Source organism: Emys orbicularis, chromosome 18 (assembly GCF_028017835.1).
Source record: "Emys orbicularis isolate rEmyOrb1 chromosome 18, rEmyOrb1.hap1, whole genome shotgun sequence".
Lineage (NCBI taxonomy): Eukaryota > Metazoa > Chordata > Testudines > Emydidae > Emys > Emys orbicularis.
The window spans coordinates 14,499,643-14,524,578 of record NC_088700.1 but is presented as its reverse complement, the minus strand read 5'-3'; the positions used below and the strand labels follow the sequence as shown (position 1 = coordinate 14,524,578).

Sequence of the window (24,936 nt, the reverse complement as noted above, 5' to 3'; positions counted from 1 at the left end):
ATCTTCACGGTCTGTTAGACTGGTGCCATGTACCCTAAGGATGAGCATCGGTGGGAGCCTGTCAGCACAAGCTATGGGGAAACAGCACTGGGATACTGGACTGGCAGTCAGGAGATGTGGGTTCTAATCCACTCTCTGACGTGTTGTGTGACTTTGGGGAAAGTCACTTTCCCCCTGTGTGGCTGAGTTTCCCTGTGTGTGAAATGGGGATAATTATATCTCCTTTCCTTTGTAAAGTGCTTTAAGATCAATGGGTGGAAAATGCTACGTAGGTGCAAAGTATTATTATATTAAGATACAGTGCATACGTACAAGCTGCCAGTTCTCCGGCAATCCCACGGAAGTGGCCTCAGGGTGCAACATTGTGGCAAGCTGCAGAATCCGGCATCCGTTTTGCAAGAGCTGACCGCAGTTTAGGCCTGCGTGCTGGCCAACTCTCCGCTTGTAACATGATGGTGCCCTTCTTGCCAGGGTGTTTTTCATGTCTGCTGTGTTTATAATTCAGTACAAAGAAAGTTAATATTTTAATTGTCTGCAGTAAGCATCATGGCACAGTGGATTTTTTTTTCTCCCCGCCCCTTAGGTCAGGAGGAAGCAATGCGTCAACTGTGGGCCCAAGCATTCACCACTCCCTGCTAACCGGTGCCATCTGCCTCCCTTCCTAAATGGAAAGACGTTGCTGTGTTTGACACACCAGATAATGAGAAGCAGGACATCTCAGGCTCTTTTTTGTTAGGAAGGGTTAGTTTTACAGCACAAGGTGAAGGAAAGTTGGCAAGTCTGAGTACTGAGTGGTGAACATAAGTGGACACAGTCATGCCAAGTTACACAGTCTCTCCTGTTGCCCATACAAACAGTGGTAGGACACTTCTCACCGTGTGTCTGGAAGGGCAGGGAATGACTATGAAAATAAATATAATTCATCCCAGTGAAGACTAGGGCCTGAACCAACCTCTCTTCCCCACTTGGGTCCGTACTCATCTGCAGCCGGGTCCAAACACCACAGCTCTTCCATGTCTTCAGAATGAGATCCATGCAAGCCCTAACTTTGGGAAGGTTTGGATCTAGACTGTAGCTCAGACCATCTGTGTTTTAGCAGCCTAATAAATCGTGAGGCCATGAAGGGCCTGACACTGCACCGGGAGACTCCATTCAGTGGAGCTCCATTTGGGTGCAGGGAGTCTGCCCACATGGAACTTCTTGCCGGATCCTAAGAACCTGCTGCTGCCCACATTGAAATGAATGGGATTTTTGCCATTGGCCTTACTGGCTTCAGTATCAGGCCCAAAGCACTCTCATATAAAGTGTGTGAACATAATGGTTCCCATTGACCAACAAGGGTTTCAGCCCATGTATCTGTTCCATTATCCCATCGCTGCAATCTAGTTAGCAACAGAGACCCAGGGAGGGAGTGGGGAGAAAAGACATCTTAAAAAAAAAAAAATAACCCAGACTCTACTTTAAAAAATATTTTAGTTAAAAAATAATAAAGAAATGTTTTAAATACTTACAGGCTCAAGCTCTGCAGATTTCCAGCTGGCTGTAGAGTGTTTTATTATGTTGATCCAGCAGCTATTGCTTTCAAAATAAAAAGTGAGGGGAATGGAAGCGTACTTTTTTTTTAAGAAATGCAAAAGCAGTTTGAGATCCCAAATGATAGAATAAGGTATATTCTAAACCCCCAAATCTTTGCTCATCAGCTCCTCCTCCCCCATTCACCTGCCAAGCCTCAAGTCTGGGACTGGGTAGTCACCCTAAAGAGTTTCTTAAATAGCTCAACCTTTGAACCACCATTTTTAGCATCGCTCCATAATCTAGGAAGTCATTTAAACACCGTCTGTCATCCTCAGTCTTGCATCCATGGATCCTTTCTCGCAGACAGTGACCAATTGAAGTCAATGGGACTCTGCACAGAGTGAGAGTCAATGGTCTGGTGTACACTTAAAACTTAGGTTGACCTGGCTGTATCACTTAGGCTGTGAAAAATTTCATGCTATGTGTGATGTAGTTAGATAGACCTACCCCACTCTGCAGACGCAGCTAGGTCAACGGACGAGTTCTTTCATTGTCTTAGCTACCACCTGTCGAGGGGGCAGATTTATTGCAGCCACAGGAAAAAAACCCTTCCATTGCTGTAGCAAGTGTCTACACTATATAGGGTAGCTGCAACTGTGCTGCTGCAGCCCTTGTAGTGTAGACCTACGCTATGCCTACAGGTAATTTTGCAGGATCACAGCTATGGTTTGTCCAGTTAATGTGGGTAGTGGGAGGAGAAAAAGTGTTCTACAACTGACCCTAAAAATGCCTTCACCCACTGAGACCTCGTCTACACTAGCCCTTTTTGGAGAAGTCTTGTACCATTCATTGGTACTGCGGTACTAGCAGTGATGGTAACTGTAGTGTAGACCGGCTGTTGGTGTTCAGCAATTTTAACAGCATGACATCTAGACCTGTTCTGAGCAGTGGTAAAACCAGTGGTGTCCTGTATTACTCTGAACTTGGGTGCATTCAAGATCCAATGTCATGGCTCCACCCTGTCGTCAGAGTGGGCCAAGCTAAAACTGCCCAATCTGTGCAAGCCCAGACTTTGGGAAGGTTTGGATCTAGTCTCTGCAGCTCAGGCTGTCTCTGCTTTAAGCAGCCTAATAAATAGCAGTGTCATTAAGAGCCTGATGCTGCAAGGCCTTGGGCTTTGGCAGACCCCCTGCTGACTTCAGTGGGGCTCCTTTTGGGTGATGGGGGTCTGCCCATGTGGAACTTCTTGCAGGATTAGGGCTAGCTGCCATTGGTGCAATGATGGAAGGCTTCCCCCAGGGGCTTAGTATGTAGACAGTTCCAGAAACGTATTCGCTAGGACACGGTTTCTAACCCCTATGTAACGTGGTTTGATGCCAGTGGAAAGTTATGCTACAGCCTAGCTTGGCTTCCTTTTTGTGCTTTAGCTGCCTCTGTGGTTAAACAAGATTGCTTGCCCTACTTCAATGAGACCTAGAGCAGAGCATTTTCCTGACTGGGAGGACAGAGTCTCAGATCTGAGCCCCCGGTCCTAGCTAGCAAGCTATGAAGGATGACATGATTTTCAAAGATTTTGTTTTGAATAAGTGTGGTACAGCACCTAACACAGTGGGGCACCAGTCCCTCACCCTGGGTCTCCCAAGCCCAGCAGAGTCAGGCTGCTTCAGGAACTGGATATAGTAAAGTAAGAGGCTCCCGGGGAACACAAAGGGGTTTCAGGAATTGGTGCTCATGATTTATGCTGTTGGTCTTTCAGGAGCTGTCGTTGTCTGTTGGAGGTGTAACCTCTTTAATGTCATTTTGCTTGTTGGCCAAATAAGTCTCTCTTTTAAAAGTAATTTCTTCTGTTACTGGTGGTAGTGCTTTAGATGGTTCAGACTGGACATATTTCAAAAACTGAATTTACTTTTCACCGCTTCTCTGGTTTCTTTACTTTCTGCTTCTGCCTCAATTTGGACAGTAAAATTGGGCTGTTAATTGTCACTTCTCTCTGGGCCTGTTTCACCATCGTGAAACACTGGCATCAGCCTGGAGTGACACACTGGTCTCTTTCTAGTTAGTTTCACTTTCCAGTTTTAACGATAATGTGTTTGGGTTTCCCATATCCATCTAGCTAGGTACTTACATGGCTTCTATCACTCTGATATCTGATGCCTCACAAGCATTTATTATGTATTCCCTGAACACCCCTGTGAGGTAGGAAAGAATTATTATGCCTATAATCTCTTTTAATTCATGGGGAACTGAGGCACTAAGAGATTAAGTGACTTACCCAAGGTCATCTGGGGAGTTCCTGGTAGAACTGGGAACTCTGAACCCAGATCTCTTGGGTACCAGTCTGGTGCCTTCCTTCCTGCAGGTAAATGTTTACTCATTGATCAAACGAAAACCTGAACTGATTTAAATTTAAATTTTTTTTAAAAAAGTGAAAACATTCTTGCAAATTTAAAAGGTTTTTTCAAAAATGTAAAATTTGGGTCTACGTTACTCAACAATGTTCCTTAAGGAGAAAACAGCATAATTTGGATACCTTGGTTAGTAACTGATTAGGATGCTTGGAAGAGAAGTTGCAGAGGAATATAAGGTAATTAAGGTCTCTCTGTAGTGCCCATCATCCTAGGGTCTAAGCTGTCGATTAGGGCTCCAACAAAATGAAAAAAGTCCTATGCAGCAAAGCATGGATCAGAAGGAGTGAAGAATCAGAGGCCAGAACTGCAAAGAAGCCCAAGTGAACTTCAATGGGATTTCAGTCCTCCAGTCTAGGGGCTTGATCCAAACCCTATTTAAGTCGATGGGAGTCTTCCAATGGCTCCCATGTGTCTTAGAGGTGGAGGTCTGTCTAGGTACATAAGAGGATGATGTGAATTCTTTGTGAGAGAGAGCATGAAACATGGAAGAGTAAGGTTATGCATCCATCTCGCAATGGCTGTCTCTGAGGAGCAAAGGGGCAGAATTGTAGCAGTACTGCCTGTCAGTTCTAGGGGTCCAGAAAGGAGATAATGGTTTGGGTAAGAGGAAGTTGTTAAGGTTCTAGATCTGGAAGGAGTACAGGTGAAGGCTCTTGTCCTTCCTGAAGAGTCAAAATCATGGATGAATGTAGCCGGGAAGCCAGGAGACTGTACAGTGTTAAGGGTCCACGTGGGGTGACTTCTCTTAGTTCTTATGCCTCTAAAAACTGCAGCTGGACATACCTGACTGCCCCATGCTCACCTGTAGAGAAGCCCATGTCTGTTCTGTTCACAAAGGATGCTGTCAGAGACCAACACTGCCAGCATAAGTTCCATTTGTTTATTTTATTATCCCACTTTTTCTATGCACGCCTTCCCCTTCTTTTTGTTTAAAATGTTTGACTTACAAACTCCATCCTTCAGGGAGACTTGCTGGGCAACGGCTCACCTGGCTGAAGCCAACTGGCAAACATAGCTTTTTGCAGACAAGGCTGGAGGGCTGGGTGCTTTGGGCAGCTTTACCTTCAGCCAACAGGAAAATAAAATCCTATTTTTGGAGAAGGATTCTATCGGCCTGAAGACCTGCCAGGATTCTTTGAAGCAGCAGCTGCCAGATTGCCTCCCTTACTCCAGCAGAGAAGGAGTTTTAAACAAAATCAGATGTGCTCGCTCGCTCTCTCTCTCTCTCTCTCTCTCTCTCTCTCTCTCTCTCTCTGAAAATGTCTAGGGGAGGTGTAAGATTCAAAGCATCTTACCATTCTCCTCTATTTCTTGAGGATCATTGATCTCAGTGATGAGGCTGGGAGCTCTGTTTTTCTTTCTATCTGTCTTTCTAGAGCCCCTTTGATAACCATAGCAAGAAGGCCTGGTTGCTCCTGGTGTCCCTTTAAGCAGTGAAAGGAGAGGACCTGGTCTTGAGCACCATTTTAACAGGCACCATGATATAAACAGGGAAAGGGGAAAATAGTGTTTGTGTCTGTCTGTCTGAGCCTGACCATCCTCACCAGAAGTCTCATTAAGCCTGGCACACGAGGCTATGCCTTTTGCAGAGAGGAAGGCTGATCTGATCCAGTGGTTATCCTAGGATATTGAAGACCTGGGCTCCATTCCCAATGGTGCCACAGCCTTCCTGGGTGGCCTGGTGCAAATCATTTACCCTCTTGGTGGCTCAGTTACTTCTCTGTAAAATGAAGAGAATAGCAGGGCCCTGCCTCACCAGGGTGTAATGTGAGCTGCTCACATATGAGCACCATGTAATGGGGGCCATATACATTCCAAAGGTGTCTAGATAGATAGCGACCATTTCCTTAGGGCAATACCCTCTCCTGCTTGTATACGCTGGTTTTGACCCCCACTTCGGCGTGCTTCTTTCAGGGAGTTTCTCTCTGACCATGTGAAATCCATTCAGCTTTTTTTAATATTTCCCAGCTGCTAACTAGAGCCAAAAGTTTGGTCATACCTGACTTCAGCAGTCCATAGAGGATCCCCATTGGCTCTTCTCCAGCAAAACTTGTTACTCAAATGTTTTCCTCTCCGCTCTGTTGCCTTTGTTGCCTCCATCCAGTTCCCCACTTTGGATCCTATAGCTGGCAGGATGAATATCTCTATATATTTTTCAGTGTGGTGTTTCTCTGTTCAATCCCAGGCCTTGAGCATACTTTCCACAGGCTGTGCTGCTCAGGAAGCAAACTGCAGCCTGCTTGCAACACGCACACAATCCTAAATGGTAGGATTTTCATCAACAAAAGTTATACATTTCCTTACTATCCTGTGCGGCAGGGGAGGAGGATTTTAATTATATTAGACTGGTTAGTCCTTTTCACAAATCTCTTGTTATTGGCCCCACCCTGTATTTGCTTATCACCAAGGCTATGAAAGAAGTGCTTTCTGCCTCTCCCACGTCTCTAATGTGGTACTGTATATCATACTAGTGGAATAGAGCAGAAGCGAGTCAACGCAGTACTCCTTGAGGACACTAGAGGGAGTTAGTAGGAAGAATCTGGGGAAGAACAAGAAGCAGATAGAATAACAAAATCTTCCTCTAATCCCACTGGCTGCTTGCTTGCAGCATTCTGGCCAATTTGTGGCATTACCAAGGTTGTGGAACATGACTGCCTTGCAGGATCAAACAAGAGGCCAAGTTGGGAAATAGCCTTAGATGTACGCGGGAGCTAATGCACTTCCCTGAGTTAAAAAGCAGAGTACTGCAGTAATCCACAACAGGGGTCCAAAGCAGTGCTGCTCACCCCCTTAAAAAATACTGCAGTATTTGGTAAGCGTCTGAAACACTGTGGCATTACTATTGAAAGCTCCCATGCATTGGACCGTTGCTGTTAGAATACTGTAGAACAGGGTCCTCCAAACTTTTTCATAGTGTGGATTGTACCTTTGTAGAGAGATGGGCCTTTGATGGTTGCATGCAATCCCTACATCTGTTGCATGTATGGAAAATTAGTACCTGTGACACTGTGCTTAAGTTCCTTCTGAGGCTGGATTGCCCCCGTTCCCCCAAGGTTCATTTTACATGTTTAGGTCCAAAGACGTGCACCTGGGAACCACATGCTGCCATTAACACCTGGGATCTGGGAGGGCTTAGGCCAGTTGTTCTCAACCAAGGGTACTTGTACCCCTGGGGTACACAGAGGTCTTCCAGGGGGTACATCAACTCATCTAGATATTTGTCTAATTTTACACCAGGCTACAGAAAAAGCACTAGCGAAGTCAGTACAAACTAAAATTTCCTACAGACAATGACTTGTTTATACTGCTCTATATACTATACACTGACATGTAAGTACAATATTTATATTCCAATTGATTTATAATTATATGGTAAAAATGAGAAAGTCAGTAATTTTTCAGTAATAGTGTGGCTGTGACACGTTTGTATTTTTATGTCTGATTTTGTAAGCAAATAGCTCTTAAGTGAGGTGAAACCTGGGGTATACAAGACAAATCAGACTCCTGCAAGGGGTACAGTCGTCTGGAAAGGTTGAGAGCCATTGGCCTAGGCTGCATAATTTAGGCAAAGGGGAGAAGACCAGGCCAAGGTAGTGAGTGTTGTCTTGAACCTAGCTATTCCAGCTGTTAATGTTGACAACCCTGTTTTGAGTTTTGGTTTTCAGTTTATTGGCATTTTGGCCCTATTTTCCCCCAGGCTGGGAAAAGGCAGAATAACAAAGGGGCTTTAATCTTTACCTAACTCTCTGGAGCACCAATGTGATACTTACTACCCAACACACCAATTCTGTCTTTTTACCATATCTGGTCCACATCACCACAGTATCTGAGCACCTCACACTCTTTAACACATTGATCCTCACAGCGAGGGAGGGTTGTGCTGTTATCCCATTGTACAGATGGGGTACTGAGACCCAAAGAGACTAAGTGCTTGTCAAAGTTACACTGCTATAAATTAAAGGTGTGAATTAAAATCATTATAATTATATGGGTGTAACTCCCCATACGGACACTCTCTTGTGCCTTTTTCTGGTTTATTTTATGTTGTTCTGGAAGGGGCATAAACTGAACCAAAAAACAAAAAACAAAGCCACTGTTATTCCAGAATAAGATTGTCCACACAATACTCAGACCACCACAGCTGTATATATCAAATCAGTTTAATGATACCGGTATAATTGTTGTTAATTTCCTGTGTAGACAAGCCTTTAGTGGGTTGCCCAAGGTCACACAGGATGTCTGTGGTTGAGCAAGGACTTGAACCTAGAGTTGTCCAAGTCCCAGACGAGCACCCTGACCATTGAACCATCCTTCCTCTCGTTGCCCAGGGGTCACTTTGAGAACTACGGCTGTAGTGCTTTTCTCTGAGGGCATGTCTACATTGCAACCGGGAGGTGTGATTGCAGCACATGCAGATCAAAGAGAGCTCGAGTAACAGTAGTGGCGAAGCCATGGGGCAGCATGGGCTAGCCCTGCCCATGCAGGATCCTGGGTACAGGCTTGAGCAGCTGACGCCAATGCTGCCCCATGGCTTCACTACTATTGTTACTCAAGTTATCTCTGATCTAGCTAAATCAGCGCTAACTCGGGTACGTCTACACATGTTGCAATCACACCTCCCGGTTGCAGTGTAGACTTACCATCAGAAGTCAGAGTGCCGTTACTAGAGTGTGGAGAGTTAGCACTAAGGAATATGCAGCAGTGTAGCTACAGTTTCATTTCTATGAGCATTCATATTATCCTTCACTAGTTGTAAAATTGTAAACAAAAGAATATTCCAAGGCAATATTGTTTTATTGATCAAGAAACGAGTTTTCCCTGTTTTAGCCTTATTCGTTCAGCAGGTAGCAGAGTTTTCGTTTTTCCTGTTTTTTGCTTTTTTTAAAGAATGCCCTTTATTTATTTATTTATTTATTGTGTCTGCAGACATCAGAAAGCTGCTTCCAGCAGGCACTCACCACAGCTTCTTGGCCAGGCCTGTGTGCGGGCTTAGGAGACACAGTGCCCAGTTGGAAAGGCACACAACTTTTCCTTTTGCAATGATTCCCGTAAAATCTGAAACCTGACCCCAACCAAGAGAGGGCTCAGTTTTCACACTCTCACTAGCATGTACTGAACGCTGCAGATGATTGGTACAGCAGAGGGGGAAATCTTGGCTCCACTGAAGTCAATGGCAAAACTCCCATTGACTTAATTGGGGCGAGAATTTGACCCTGGGTGCTTAAGGTTATTTGCAATCCCGTTAGCTAACTGCACCGATCTCTAGTGCAAACCCTTGGAAGATAAGCGAATCTCTGGTGATGTCTTATTTTCAGGCTTCTCTGCATTTTTTGCTATTGGTGTGCTACTATCCGAGTCTCACTCGTGTTAGTTTCACTGATGGAGTTTCCAAATGGCATGCTGCTATTGGACATCCTATTTTGTTTTCTTCAGATTCAGCTTTCCAAAGAAGCCTCTGTCCATAGCATTCAATGGAGCTGGTCGGATGCAGCTGTGCCGAGTGCCAGCAATTAAACTACCAAAAATCTTCGGGGCCAGAGAGAGAGAGTGTGTGAGAGAGAGAAAGCGAGACACTGCTTGGAAAGGACTGCTATGCCCTCACGTTCTGGCTCCCAAGGATTTTACCAAAGCCCATTTTTTATTCTCTTAGTGTCTGCCAGTCTCGTGTCAGATAAAATGAGCTGAACCAGCATTCTGAGCCTGACTTTCGCTTTCTTCAAAGCTCTTCCCATCCCCGATCTGTTTCTCCCTGAGACAAGCCAGCAGTGGAATGTGTACACAAAGAGGTTCCTCTCTGCTGAACCGGAGGGAATCTCTCTCTCTCTCTCTCTCTCTTTCTCTCTCCCTCTCCCACCCCATGCTGTCATCTAGCAGTCCACAGAACACAATAGTATTGCCCACTGCATACCAGACTCCCAATCGGGCTTCATCTGTTGGAGCCAGATAGGTGGATTAAGGGAGCTGTATAGTGACTTCTTCTTTGAAAGCCTCCTTACAGAGTGTGTGTCTGTCTAGGTTCTCCATATTGGCGTCCATTACCATAGTATCTGTGCATGTGGCAGGGGACGGTTGTTTTAAATAACTTGATCCTTTCTGCTTAAGCCCTAGATATAATCACAAAATCAAGGGGCCAGATGCTCCATTAGGCTCTTGCCTGAGTGGCACTAAGAGTCTCACTGTGGAGAACTTCCCTAAAGCTGGTGGACCTCACTCCTGCACCAGATGCCTCTGCCCTGCCCCATTCCCCCCATTGCAAAAGGTGTACCAGAGGAGGGAAGGAGTGGGGCAGGTAAGAGGCATGGCAGAACTCTGCTGTATTAATCCTCCAATTGTCTTAAGGTCCCTTAGGAGTTTTACACCATTGGTGTAATTTAGAGCAGCCCATTGGCTACTCTAACTTGATCCAGCACAGAATCAGTGAGCTGCAGCTGGCTCCCTGACATGCCTCACGTAAGCCTATGCTGAGTGGAGCTCAAAACTAGGGAAAAATCAAGCCCCAAATCATCTTAAACACAACTTCTTTCTCCTTGAAGACATGTGTGCTAGATGTAGTGGCTACTGCATACCCCTATACTTGAGCCCTCGCTGGCAGAGCGAGGCAGACCAAGAAAGGAGAAGAAAAGTTAGATCTTATTGCTCTGATGATGGACTTCGGCTCTTCGATTGTGAAACTGATCTTATACCAAAAGCATTTGGTGTTTATGCAAGTAAAGAGTCAGTCTGGCCCATTCTCACCTCTCCTGTGCTTAGGTCTGGTTTGTGCTTAAAATTTAAGTTGACATAACTCCAGCGCTTACAGGTGTGAAAAATCCAGAGCGCTGCGTGCCGTAGCTATGCTGACCTAACCCCCTGTGTATATGCAGCTAGGTCGATGGAAGAATTCTTTCCAGCTACCATCACTCAGATAGGAGGTGTTCCTACAGCGACAGGAAAACCCCTTCTGTCACAGTAGGCTACTTCTACACTATGGGGTAGTGTAGTGTACATTCCCCATCACATAGACATAGCCATAGTCTGTGCTGTGTGACACACACAACTCTGTGCAGCTCATTGGTTTGTAACTCCAGTGTAACTTAGAGCCATTTACTGCTCTTGCTGGAGGAAAGGTTACAAATAAGTTCTAGCCTCTGAGGGAAAGACATACAAACTTCAGTTCAGTTCAGTGAAGGCAATGATTCTCAGACAGTGGCTTGCAAGCCACAAGTGGCTCTTAATGTGTCTCCTGCGGCTCTTTGCAGCTCCTGATATTAAAACACTGTGTGATTTAATTATTGACCAGTCCAAGTTATTAACCAATCTGGATGCTTTTACTATGTTGTTAACCAATTAAGTTATCAACTTGTACTAAGCTATTAACTTATTTGTTGTGAGAATTATATAATATAAACTTAATATTTCCCATCATACTGTTTAAATATGAATAGTACTGTAGTAAATGAAACTGAATTCACACTGCTTTGGCGCCACTGAGGTCTGAGTATCATTGAGTTAGGTATTTGCAGAATGGGCTGTGGTGGACAAAAGATGTTAATGCTGCCTTAAGAAGGCGAAAGCAAGTAATACTGAAAATATTATTGTGTAAACTGATGGGGGGGGGGGGCGGTCTTCACTGTGAAAGTTCGGTTCATCTCGGTCCCCGCATTTCAGAAAGAACCAGGCAGGAAAGAGGCTGACAGACTGGCAGCTGACTGGAGTTGAGGTGTACCATGGGTGGTGACAGGAGGGATTCTGTGCATGGAGAGATTTAAAAGTTTGGAAAAGAGAGGCAAATGTTAGGAGATATGCAGAGTATCAGAGTGAAGATGTCCGTATTAAGGGTAAGGCACTGGACTAGGATTCGGAAGGGCTGGGTTCAATTCCTGGCTCTGCCACAGACTAACTGTGTGACCATGGGCAAGTTACTTATCCCTCTGTGCCTGAGTTCCCCATCTGTAAAATTAAGCCAATAATCCTTTCTTTCTCCTAGCCTCTGTGTTGTCCATTTAGATTATAAATTATTTGGGATGTGGGGCCCTGATCTCATTCAGGCCTTTAGGCACCATTGTAATACAAATAATAATAAAATACTGGTAAAGAGAGCCAAGTGAGAGCTCCAAGTTACCCTCACCATGTGACAAGAATGAGGAAGAGCTCAGTGAATCTTAAAAGACAAATGTAAAAAACAATCAAAAACAAGTCCGTTTTTCTTTTAGGTATCTGTAACTAACTTTTGGAACTCACTACCTCATGTTATTCCCATAGAAGCAATTTATTTAGTTAGATTCATAACCAGGATTTGTCCTTTTGATATGGATACAAATGACACATGCATTTGTGCTAGATAGGCTACGCATGGTAAGATCCATCATTCTTCATGCTTCCGAGCAAAATCTGGGGTGAGGAAGAAATTTCCCTTCTGTAGGCTAGTGTTGCAATAGATTCATTAAGGATAGGCTTGTGACTTCCTCAGGAACATATGATATCAGAGACAGGATGCTGGGGATGTCACATCTCTCTCTATAAGATATTTCCTACTAAAGGAACATGAGAATTGCTGTACTCTTAAATACAATGTTTGAGCCTCCAGGATACAGCAATTCTGATTTTATCTCTAGCAGGCAGAATTACTCCCGTTGAAATGAATGTACCATATTGGCTTTTAAAGAAACTACAGGAAAAAGAATTTCAGGTCTGATCCTGTAGGAGCTGATCTCCTCAGCTGCGTTAAGGTTAGTGAGAGTCAAGGGCCCTCAGCACCTGACAGGATCAACCCTAAGTAAATGATCTTCCATGCAACTTCTTACCTTAGAGGGAGGGAATTCAGCGGGTGAAATACAAAGGCCTATGCACCACTCAAATCTTCAGAATAGGCCACAAGTGTTTAGGCCTTGTGCTTACGCTCTGCTCAGGGGCGAACAACGCCCTGAAAGCTGAGTCATGAAAGGGGAGACGTGCCTGTATTTTCCACTCTGGCTATTGTCCCTCTCCCCCCACCTCTCTTCAGTCTCTGGCCTAGGGAGAGAAGGGCCAGGTTCCAACCTTTACAGTGTTCTGCTTCCTTCTCCCCTGCCTTATTGCCACTGAGCTACAGTCGCGAGATTTGCACGACTCCAGCTTGGATCGCTGAATTTAAGTGATCACTGTGCACCGTGAGCTTCCTGGGCCAGACCTGCAGGGAAGCTCAGTTGCCATCTCAAACATGACAGAGCCCAAGTTCTTCTAAGTAGTTTGAGCCAAGGAGGGTCCGTCGAGCTCCAGTTGGCACTGCCACAGGCTGTCACTTTCTTTTCCTGCAGTCAAACATCACCTGAAAGGTGCAGAATTCTTTCCTGCCTTCTGTAAATACCAATGAAAACTCTTTCCAGACTGACCCTTTCCACTGAAAGCCACGCTGATTGGTATAAGTCAGGGAGCCCCTACATCAGCCCTAAAGGGAAGCTGCTTTTGGGACTCTCGGCTGATCCAAAGAGCTTGTAGAAGCAATGATCAGAAAAATCCAAATCCCACTGTATTTTAAAGGAAAACCACCCCTGTCTTGGGGGGATAACGTTGGACTTTTTCTGCTCTGTGCAGCCTTCTGAAAGCTCAAGCCTTTCTGGGCATGCTGTATGCAGTCAGTATTGCTGGGGGGAAATGTCTTTGACCAAACTTTGTATTCCCTGAGCTACCAACTGGCTGGTGGGTGAGCTCTCTCAGGGTGCGTCTACGCTACAGCTGATAACATGCTTCCCAGCGCAGACAGACTGACGAGCTAGCTCTGGTTGAGCAGGCAGTGTAGCTGCTCGAGCTAAACATAGCATTGTAGTGGGGGTAGCGTGAGCGGCAGCTTGGGTAAACTGCCAAAATACACACCCAGAGGGTCTGGGTGGGGGTGTACTCATGTAGCTAACGAAGCTGGCACTTGTGCTACCTCGCCATGGTTAGAACACCAGCTTGAACAGAGGTAGCCTGTCTACCCGCGCAGGGAAGCATGCTCCCAGCTGCAGTGTGAACGTTCCCTCAGTGTCACGGGCAGCATCGGATCCCCCAGCTTCTGTTCGTTACCCTCATTATTACTTCACATCTACATGGAATTACAGGATCTTCAGGGTGTTTCTTCTTTGACATACACAGCCCACTTTGCAGAGCTCTAGAAATGTTAATGGGACTGGCAGCTTCTGGCTTTCTGGTTTAATACCCTCTTTTTCCTCTCTCTGCCTATATTCCAGTAAAGACTTCCGCTATAAGCAGCAAAGGTTCTCTATTTAGATTGCTGTGACCTAATTTTAAAACAGAATGAAAGCTGGCATTCGGTGCCTGACTCTGACTTTCTGTAGCACTGCTGTTGCTTCTCCACAACCTGTCAGCAACCTATACAAGAGGCAAAAGAGTTGATTTCCCCCCACACATACATATCTTCTGTCCTCACTGGAGCCTCCAATGCCTTGTCTAAGCTGTGATTTTTGTCTGTTCCTGATAAAGGGTGTTAGCAATGGATGCAGCTGATCCAGTATTAGATATGGTTTTAGCTGCAAGAATATACAAGGGCAAACCATGGTCAACCACTGTGCGGGTTTCAACCATGACTTATTAATTGGTTTGTCCTTGGCTATCCCATTGCTGACCCCTATTGCATTCCCATTGCTGACACCTGGGTGCTTTTCACAGTATGGTCAAGGCTAAAGACTTCTCTGTTTTCTCCTCTGATTTCTACCCCTTGGGACTCTTACTGCTGAATGTATGGCTCATGGTTGAGTGGTGCAAAGCATGCTGCAGATGTGGTCTATCTCTTTAGCACCTCCTGCTGGCCTCTGGACAGACTCAATCCTTGTTCTCGGCCACATGGCCGTATAGTGTTCCTCCAGTACGTTGGTGGCGTTGGGAGTCTTTTTAATCATACTCTCTAACTCAAGCACCACAAGTGGCAGTCTGTTTGTGCTCAGACCTGCTTTGTAACCTGCTGGCTTTCAAAACACCGCGCTGAGCAAAACAGGAGTAGCATTAAGTTGTCTGTTTTCTTTTCTCAGTATGTGCCAATAACCAACATTTGTTTGTATTTGCCTCCCAATCTCAGGGTTTTCCTGGCGATTTTGGTGAACGAGGACCTCCAGGCGTAGATGGGAACCCAGTAAGTTGCAAAGTCTTCAGTAGATATTTTGCTTCTCTCTTGCTGCTCCATTTTACATCCTGTTGTACTATGCCGTGCTGGGTGCCTAAAACCCCTTCCACCTCTTACATAAACTGCTAGTTCCAGTGTTTCAGCTGACAGGTCATTGTAGTGCCATCTGCATCCCATTTCCCTCTCTGCCTCCTCCATCGCTTCTCCTGCTTCTCCTGCACCCCAGTCCTGTTGAGCACTTTCTTCCCATAGGGATATAATTGTAGGGAACCTAGCGTGGGTGTGAGGAATGATGTTGCTCTTAACTGATTTGACGTGCAATTGTCAATATTATCCTCCGTAAGAGTTTGTGCTCTCGGGGCCTAGGGTGACCAGACAGCAAGTGTGAAAAATCGGGACGGGGTGGTGGGTAATAGGAGCCTATATAAGAAAAAGACCCAAAAATCAGGACTGTCCCTATAAAATTGGGACATCTGGTCACCCTATCTGGGCCTGATCCAGAGCTCACTGAGTCAATAGAGAGACTCCCTTTGATCTTGGGATCAGGGCCTATGTAAGCATCATAGGGAAATTGGCCCCAAACTGGCAAGTGACATTTTGGCTTTTACAGCCACTCCTTGTTTCTCTCATTTTAAAATTCCAGGTTCCTCATTTGATCTGGTTTCACTTAGCCATTGCAGCTTGTGGGAACAGCTGGGGGGTTCTGGAAGGCTGTATGTTTAACAGCAGAGATATGAAGCAGGCAGTTGGTTTGCTAAACTGTTTCGGAGAACGGTACATGCCCATTGTTATCTGTTCTGTCCTTAGAGTATCAGGGCAGGCATTTAGCAACACTGACTCTCCTAATCTTGCACTATAAGTGCAAGGGGTTGTTCTCCTGGCATCCTCCTTTCTATTGCGTCTCATTTGCCTGATGCTGGTAAATGAGCTAACACGCTGCCACACGTCTCCGGCCATCAGATCATTAATAAATGTGTGTCCAGAGTACTTGGAGGAAGCTCTAAGATCCTCTCTCGTTTAAAGTGAATTTTAAATACCGGTTCAAAGGTGCCAAATTGCTAGCTCTGGAGCGTCTATCTATGGACCAGATACTGCACAGGAAATGGCTTAACACCTCCCTACTCTTCTGCCCCAGCCATGACCTGGAGTAAGTGTCTCCAGACCATTCAGTTCTTGGTCTCTCCTATATTTTCAAATTACCCTTACTGGGTTTTTAAGAAGTGGACTTGTTCTACAGGAATTGGGCTGAGATCACCAATTCATTTCACATAGGCCACTGAACAATTGGATGTTGGTACCATTTAATCACTGTTTGAGCAGAGCAAAATAATTCATAAGAAATAATGTGTTCACCGCTTTTTTTTCTTGCTCACAAAATATTTCCTAGCCGATTGCAGACGTTCTCAAAAGTATTAGTTATTCATGGATGTCTTTGCCAATTTCCCTCCCAATTAGTTTATGAACAGTTCTTGGCTGATCTTTGAAATACACACGGCATTGGTTATTTACACAAGTCACTGGTATTGTTTCTGTTCCCTGATTGGATGATTTGTATAAGTAACCCTTAAAGCACACGTTTTGAAATTTCCATTCAGCATAAAATTCAGTTTCTGCAAGCATTTTCTGCTAGTCAGGCTTGATTGCTCCAGCTTTAATGCAAAGTGAAAACAGAAGAGTCCTGAACACAGTTGATTCAATGTTTTTGATTCCTAAAAAATATTCTTGCCATTTTTTTTCCCCACTGTTCAGTGAGCTCTAGCAACTCCTACATGGGTTAGGTTTGAATCAATGACCTAGCAATGAAAGGCTTCATAGATATTACCAATCCCTTAAGACAACCAGTCCTTTAGGAAGGTCTGAGCTCCTGATTTATGATCAGAGAGATGTTCTCTTTTCCAAGAACAGACTTTTAAATTTCCAAGACATCGAAGGCCCATTCTGAAGATGTGTTTTAAAGGCAGCTGAATGCCAGCTCCCAAAGTATTGGAGAGATACTAGGGAAGTAAATGTCCTCTCCATTTAATTCACCCAGAAGGATCGCTCTGCTTTCATCTTATCAACGGCTTTTAAATATTAATGTGCTTCAGAGATTTCAGAATGAAAACAGAATGTTTTGGCTCATTTGAACGGAGGTTCACGAGGTCACGAGCAGAGTCACAGACACAGAAAAATTCCAGAAAGTCTGCGTGTGGAACACACACATACGCCACGTTCGCTAGGTGAAATATGTGGCTAAATCGCAGGCAGGCAGGCAGCCATGGGTCCTGAGCTGCCCCTTCCTGTGTCTGATCCACTGAGCTGCATCAGCATCTGTACCGTACTGTACTGTTCCTTCCTCTGCTGCTGCATGGGGATGGCTGACGCTGTCTGCGTCTCATCCTCTTTCCATTCGTCTCATAGTGTGAAAGGAGTTAGGCTAACGCAAGTCTCCTCCTGCCAGCTTCCTGAGAACTGTTGAGCCATCACATTCCATATCCCCCACTCCCCTGATCTCTGGCCATTTAAATTAGTTGTAAAATCATAGGAACTGGACATGGGAAACAATGATTAGATCACCTCATCTATCTCCTGACCCCGGGATAGAGTCAAGCACCACCGGAGAGCATGGAGTCTGATTTCCAGGCTATGCACCCCTCTCTCATAAGCAGGAGATGATGATAAATCTGGGGAACTGATACTGGTCAAGCTATTGTTGTGGATAACATAGCCAGAAAAGATAAAGGGTGATGAAGCCAGGACACCGGTGAAACCTCTGCTTTCCTTTCCTAGGGCAGGGAAAGGCCGGCATGCGTGACTAACCCACCGCCCCCTCACGGCGAGATACACTCCCTCTCCTTCCCAAGCAGGAAAACCTTGTGGTGTGTTTTGACAATTAGCATCAGGCTCACTCAGTCCATGGACACTAAAGAGCCTCTTCTCCTGAGGCATACTCGCTGTGGATAATATTGAGCTGAACCAGGCAAAAAGGGGCTATGACTACTGAACTTTTAAAGGAGACCTTATCCCAGAAGCTCCAACGATTCTGAAATCCCACCGAAGAGAACAAAGCTTTAGCAGATGTCCAAAGTATGCAGGAAAGGAATTTACCATGAAAACCAATTTTAGGGTGGTTGGGTTTAGTGTGTGTGTGTGTGTGTGTGTGTGTGTGTGTGTGTGTGTGTGTGTGTGTGTGTGTGTGTGTGTGTGTGTGTGTGTGTGTGTGTAAAAACAGTCCTTTTCTCCATTTTCCGTAAAATAAACATATTTCCTTCCTCAGAATAGATCAGTACACTTAAGCACGGTAGGTCCTTCTTTCAACAAAGTTCACTTTCTCCACCAAACAAGCTCACAGTAAGCAGAAAAGCAACTGGCACCTTGCAGTGTATTGGAAACCATTCAGGATTTTCTCTTAATTTTACAGTAAAAGGGAGTTTTACTATATGGAACTAGGTAAAAATGGCTTCCACCGTGTGCACATCATATCCTGGGTAATTCTGGCTACTTTCTTTGATAGCCTATCTAGAGTTGGTATATCTGATCCAACACAGATTATATAAAAATTGCAATGGGGAAGGAATATGTTACTATTTTGGTATGAGTAGCCCTTAGAGGCTTCAGCTGATATGGGGGATTATGCTAAAGTCTGTACATGTGCATAGTAAGACCTAAAGATTTACAGTCTAAATATTCGCTGTGGAATTGAAATGTTATCCCCATTTTCAGATGGAGAACTGAGGCACAGGGGGTTTAAGTATCTTGCCCAAAGTTACAGAGGGTCAGATTTTCAAAGGTATTTATGCACCTAAAAGTCCAGGCAGGGAAGGGAATATCTTTTATTGGACTGACTTCTGTTGGTGAAAGAGACCAGCTTTCGAGCGCTACATGATCTCAATGGGAGTTAGGCACCTAATCTGCTGAGGTGCTGAGTGGGGTTTTTCAGAAGTGCCTGTCTGCTTCTTTAGGTGCCTAAATGCCTTTGAAAATCTGTCCCATGGCAACTGCATGGTGGAGCCGGGAATTGAGCCCATATCTCCTGAGCACCAGCCCAGTGCCTCAACCACAAACCTAGTCAGCATCTCTGGTTTGCTAAATGGTTGGCTCTGTTACTGAGAGTCCAGTAAGAGTAGGTGGCTCTTTCCGAGGTTACCTGCACACAGGGCATCCATAGTGGGTGATAAACAGTAGAGGGCACTGAGTGATTAGGGAATCCTGTTGTTTGGGCACAGTCACACCAAAATGCATAGTTTCCAATGGGCAGTTAACGATCAACCAGATCTTCTATAACAGTACCACCTCAAAAAGAACCAGGAGTACTTGTGGCACCCTAGAGACTAACATTTATTTGTTATGCTCAAATAAATTTGTTAGTCTCTAAGGTGCCACAAGTGTTCCTCGTTCTTTTTGCTGATACAGACTAACACGGCTACCACTCTGAAACCTGTACCACCTCTGTGTGTGCCTGCGTCTGCCTCTGAGGTGTGCTAGGGAGGGTGGCATCTCTTACAACAATGTTTGCATCTCAATTTATTGCTGATTACTTGCTCCCTCTGAATAGGCTGGATCTACTAGAGAATCCCATGTCCTAGTGCTCAGCCAGTGCTGCTTTTCACTGTGTTATTACAATCGTGTGTCCAGGAAGCGATAGCAGAATCCTGAAGGGATTCCTGCTAAAATGCTCGGGGTGCATGGCCAGCCTCCCCACGGAGAAGCTGCTGCAAGTAAAGCCCATTTCCTTTCTGGAAATGAAGGGGTACAAAACACGGTGGACTAGATTGGGGTCAGCAGCTGTACAAAGTGCGGGAAGAGGGGTTGAAAGGAGTCCCCTTCCTTCCCTGGCACCTCTAGGCAGAGGCTGCCGCTACTGGACTGTCTCTAGAGGGGCCCTAGCCCTGCCCTTTACAGTAGTCATCAGTGTTGACCCCCGCGTGCAATGGGAGGTGCTACATGCTGTGCTCAGTCCCACTCCTCTTCTCTTCTGTGGGCCCCCATGCAGCAACTACTTAGCCCTGCATGCACAAGAGATCATGCTTCTTAGTAGCAACCTCCTCACTGGAGACAGCCCCAAAATGTCCCCAGATGTACTGACCACAGTTCTGTTCCACCTTTACTGGAAGTCCCCACATGCCATGCAACCCTATTTTCTTCCAGGTGGTCTCTTGTGACAGGTTTTGTTGCACGATTGTCCCCATTTTACAGAGGGGCAAACTGAGTCACGGGGTGCCGTGACTTGCCTGACGTCACACAGGAAGCTGGTGACACAGTTGGGGAGGGAACCCAGATCTCCAGGCACGAGTCGTGCCTTCACACACTATTAGATGTCGCTGCCTATAACCACTCACCTCCCTGCCTGCACTTCCCAGTGCTAAAGCAGCTGCTCCCATTTCCTTCCCACCAAGCTCTGCTCATCCCTTTTAACTCCCCTTCCCTCCTTCCTTTTTCCTGGCTGCCCTCCTCTCTGTCCAGTTCCCTTCCTCCCCGGTTTTCCTTTCCTTTCTCACCTGCAACCCCTTCCCTGTCCTCCCTTCACCTGCCCCTCCCCCACCAAACACCCAGTGAAACGCTCCCTTTATCCTGCCTGCTCCTAGGAGGGGAAGCCAGTCTCAGCACATAACTGCGGGGACTGCAGGAGAACAACAAGTAGCCTTCTGTCTGAGGGGCTGCCCTCCTTCATTAACATGCTTTCTGAAGATGGAAGCTCTAGATTGCTCAGGCTGTTGGAATGGGGGGGAGGGTGCGAGGGGGAGGCTGGTCTTTTCCTTCAAGACCTTGAAACACTGAGCCATTTTTCAGCCTCTGTTTGTCTAAAAAGAGCCTGTAACCATGTTGGTCTCTTTCCTTTTAGGGAGAATTGGGAGCCCCCGGTCCTCCTGGAGTTCATGGACTCATTGTAAGTACGAAAACAAATGGAGCTTTGGCTTCTGAGGGTTTTAACCCTTTCCAGGGCACTGCAATCGCACACCATTTTTCTTCCTCCTCCTCCTCTTGTGAGGGAGACTTGGGGGTGTGTAACTCTTCTTTTTATGGGGGAGAGGAAGATTAAAACTGGGGGAGGGAAGGCGAAGAGCGGAGGTGCCAAAGTGGGATGAGGAAGTGGAGGTGATGATTTCAGGTATGTAACTTTTTTAGGCACAAGAGAGCCCTTGAGAATTTAGCCCTGCGTGTCCTCTGTGATTTCCCCTTTGGGTGACATTTACCAGTGTATTTCTTTAAAGATACGATCGTGCATTTATTCCCGGTCGGAGTCTGCTTTCTTTCTTAAAAACAGACCCTCTAACTAGCAACACCGGGAAACTAAATTGTTTGACCAAGGAAGGATGCATGGTTCCTGGACAGTGAAATTATTGCATGAAGGAGTACCCTGCCATCTTGATATGTGGGAATGTAACCACCTTCCCCTCACAAACACACGCTCAAATCTGCCCTCTGTTACACCCTCATTGACTTCAGCAGGGCATGAGCTGGTTTAACAGAGGGTGGTATTTTACCCACAAGCCTTTGTGCGCTGAGGTGAGCATATGCCCTACGTGCTCTCTCTGCTCCTGGATTGGCACTTTTCCTTTTTTAGGGCTCTGTTTTTGTTTGGAGCCATTTCCCTCAATACACAAGAAGTGACCAGCTTTATTATTATTGTTAAGATGACATTCATTCCAAACAGTCTCCTCTTCACTGATGGCTAGCTGTGAAATCTGCTGTGCAGATTATGAACAGTTATGAAATATCTCCTCATGCCTTGGGGTAATCATTCATTGTATGACAGTAGCACACAGACGCCTCAACTGAGATGGGGCTGTATTATGCTGCACAACACACAGTAAGGGACAGTCCTTGTCCCAAAGAGCTTACAATCTAAATAGACCAGACAAACAGACAAAGCATGGGAGAAAGACAGTGTAATTATCCCCATTTTACAGATAGGGAACTGAGGCACAAGGACGTACCCAGGGTCACAAAGGAACTGAACCCAGGTCTCCTGAGGCCCAGCCAGTACCGTTAACCACAAGAAAGGAGGTTTTTTGGAAGTTATGAGAAACCGAAGGACATTACTGTCCGTGCCAACACAAATGATGGACTTCATCCTGGTCCTATCGTGAGCCGTCTTGATTGGCCTTGCTTCCAGTGCAGAAAGGCATTTCTTTCAAATACGGCTTTGGGTTGCTAAGGTTGCAGCCTTCAGCTTGCTTCTCTCTTCCCTACTCCGTCCTCTCCCTTCCCAATTGTTCTTTGAGAAGATAAAATGTCTGGTGTATGAAGGACTTTTAGAATCGCACACCTCCCCTGCATTCCCACAAACTGGCTCTTCAATATTAAAACAACTGAGGGGGAGAGTCTGTCCAGTTGTGGATCAGAGAGAGAGGCATCGCTTCTTAAGAGTTATTTGCTTCAAGACCAGTACCTTGAATGATGACATTTCTCCTTCCCAGAGAATCATTTTGTGCTCATGTTTTTAAAGGGCACCAGTTTCTTCATACAAATTTTCTCCTCCCATGACAAATACCTGCAATGTCTGGACAGCAAAGACGATTTCACATACTGTTTTTTCAAAATTTTCACCACTCCTGCCTCTTCGAGCGTCTTTAGCAAGAGCTTTGGTTGATGGAATCCATCTCCATGCTCTCAGGCAATCACAAAAGCGATATCCTTGACTTTCACTCATAGATGCTCCAAGCGCTCTCTTCAGATTGCATGGAGCTCCTCCAGGTAAAAAAGGGGACCTGTCCCACAGCATAGGCCCCTGTGAAATGGTCTGAATCAGCCAGTCCCGGAGTACCTTGTGACTGTGTGGAAGTCCACCGGGAGATTGTCTGAAGACGTTCCCAGCATGGCAATGGAACAGCATGTGAGATGATTTGAGTTCAGCAATGTGGCTGATAACTAGATCTCAAAAATTAGACAAACTAAAATCCCCCTAGGAGGCTTTCTTTCCAATCTGGAATTCGGACACAGCCTGTTCCTAGCACTCACTCTTCACCCTGTGCATCTGCCAAAATAGCCCTGCATTGTGCCCTGGAGAGTGCAGGAAACTTACATGATGATAACTTGGCAGTGGAGCAGGTCAAAGCTGCGATCCCTATGTAAGCAGGAACTGTGTTTAGGCTTGGCCATGTCACTGCCCCTTCACTAGCACCCGATTCCCTTAAAGCGTGCGCTCCCTCTGGCCGGGGTTGTTAAAATAATTGGGCCTGCTAATTTGCCCTAATTGTGAACTCAGTTGGGAGGAGTAAGTGAAAGTTCATGGAATGTCACAATAAACTCGGACAACAAATGTTGATGGGAAAAGGTGCAAAAGCGAGATGGAAAGATTGAATTAGTCCAAACAAAATTACTGATCTAATTCAAGGACTGTGTTAAGATCATGGCTGGTAAATAAGAACAGTGTCAGACCAAGAATCAATGAAGCAAAATTGGTGTGTCAGAAATTAGGCTTGTTGATGGACAAAATAATGAGGGGATGGACTATTCCACCCATCACTCCCCTTTTGGAGTCCCCAGAAAGAGACTTTAGAAGAAAAAGCTGACTATTGTGCTGCTGTCTGATTGAAAGATGAGAGATTGGGAAGGAGAAAGCTTCACCTTTATGGCTGCCATCTCCTGGGATCCCGGGCTTTCTTCATCCTAACCCTGAAAGATGCCTTGACCAGACCAGGCCATAGAAAGGCAGCCGGATGACACAGCCACCTCCTCCAGCTCCTGCAAAATCCCAGCCAACACCTTGGATTTGAGACTTTGTCCCTGTTCCCCTACCAACGCTCCGTGAGTCCTTTTCCTTCCTCACCTTATTTCTTCTCTTTCCTGGCTCCTTTTTTCTTCTGTCTAATAAGAGTCTGGCTCCGCTGGCCAAGACTGCGTATTTTGCAGCACTGCTGTGAGCCTATGACCCGAAAGGCAGCTAAACGAAATGCCCTAAAAAGCCTGAAAAGTTTGCCTGGTCTCGAAGAGACTGATAAGTCTGTGCGCTGGTCCTGTGCTTTTCCCAGCAGTGAGGTTGAGGTGAAAGTCAACACCAGAGACAGAAGTGGAATTTTCTATCTTTGCTGTTCTCTTCTCTCCCCCTGTGTGTCTGTCTCTTGTTTTGTCTTCTGAGGAAGCGGGGATTGGACTTGAACAACAACCGCTCCAGCCCATTTCAACAAACTTTCCCCCGCAAAAGGACAGTTATTACCATCTTTGATACCATTTAAGAGATTGTCAAACAAGGGGGCTTTTCTGTCTTAAAAACTCTCCAGCTAAAAGGGAAAAGAACATGGGATGTTGTTACAAAGAAAACCTTATTTAATCATGTACATTTCAAATGCTTTAACTCTTTTTTTCCTTCTCTTTCTGTATCTTTAATAAAAGGTTATAAGGATTTTTAATGGTGAGTTTGCCATGGTACACACAGGCTGAGGTCTCTGTATTCCGAACCCTGACCCTTGTTTAACACTATTTAATGTTGGACAGTGACTGGGTTATGTTAACACCTTTGATTTTTGGGGGGCCTCTTTGTTCCATCTAAATTAATACAACAGGGTCTGTGACCTATCTGAGTTTGAACCGTGCATGTCACTTCTTTGCTTTGAAAACACATAGTTCCTACTTTAGGTTTCCAAAACCCCAGAAAGAGCGACCCACTCTACAAAAGCAAATCTAGGCAGTTTCCATTGGAAATATCAACACATTCACACTAGACAATGGTTAGGGATTGTTCTTCTAGCATCTAAGGAGGCTGCTACCATTCAGGCTTGGGGAGGTTCTGGGAAACGGGGGCTCCAAAGGGTGGGAGTTTGTCTGGGGGAGAAGTTCTCTCTTGCATGCATCTGTAGGCAGAGGAGAGCTCTCTTGATGTCACAGTACTTGCAGAGGATGAGTTGCTTCAGCTCTGTATATAAAATATGAGAGAAGTGAGTTTTTTCTTCACCCACTTTGTGCAAGGGAGCTTGAGCTAGACATGGTTCCAAGGGATTTGTAATAATCCTCCAG

General features: G+C 45.5%; 1 protein-coding gene across 1 annotated transcript in view; it reads left to right on the top strand.

The window, feature by feature from the left end:
• COL27A1 (collagen type XXVII alpha 1 chain) overlaps positions 1–24,936 on the top strand; it is a 210,781-nt gene that overhangs the window by 67,975 nt on the left and 117,870 nt on the right. The window contains exons 13-14 of the mRNA XM_065418988.1: positions 14,956–15,009; positions 20,822–20,866. Of these exons, the coding sequence (XP_065275060.1) occupies positions 14,956–15,009; positions 20,822–20,866 (99 nt within the window). The remainder of the gene's footprint in view (positions 1–14,955; positions 15,010–20,821; positions 20,867–24,936) is intronic.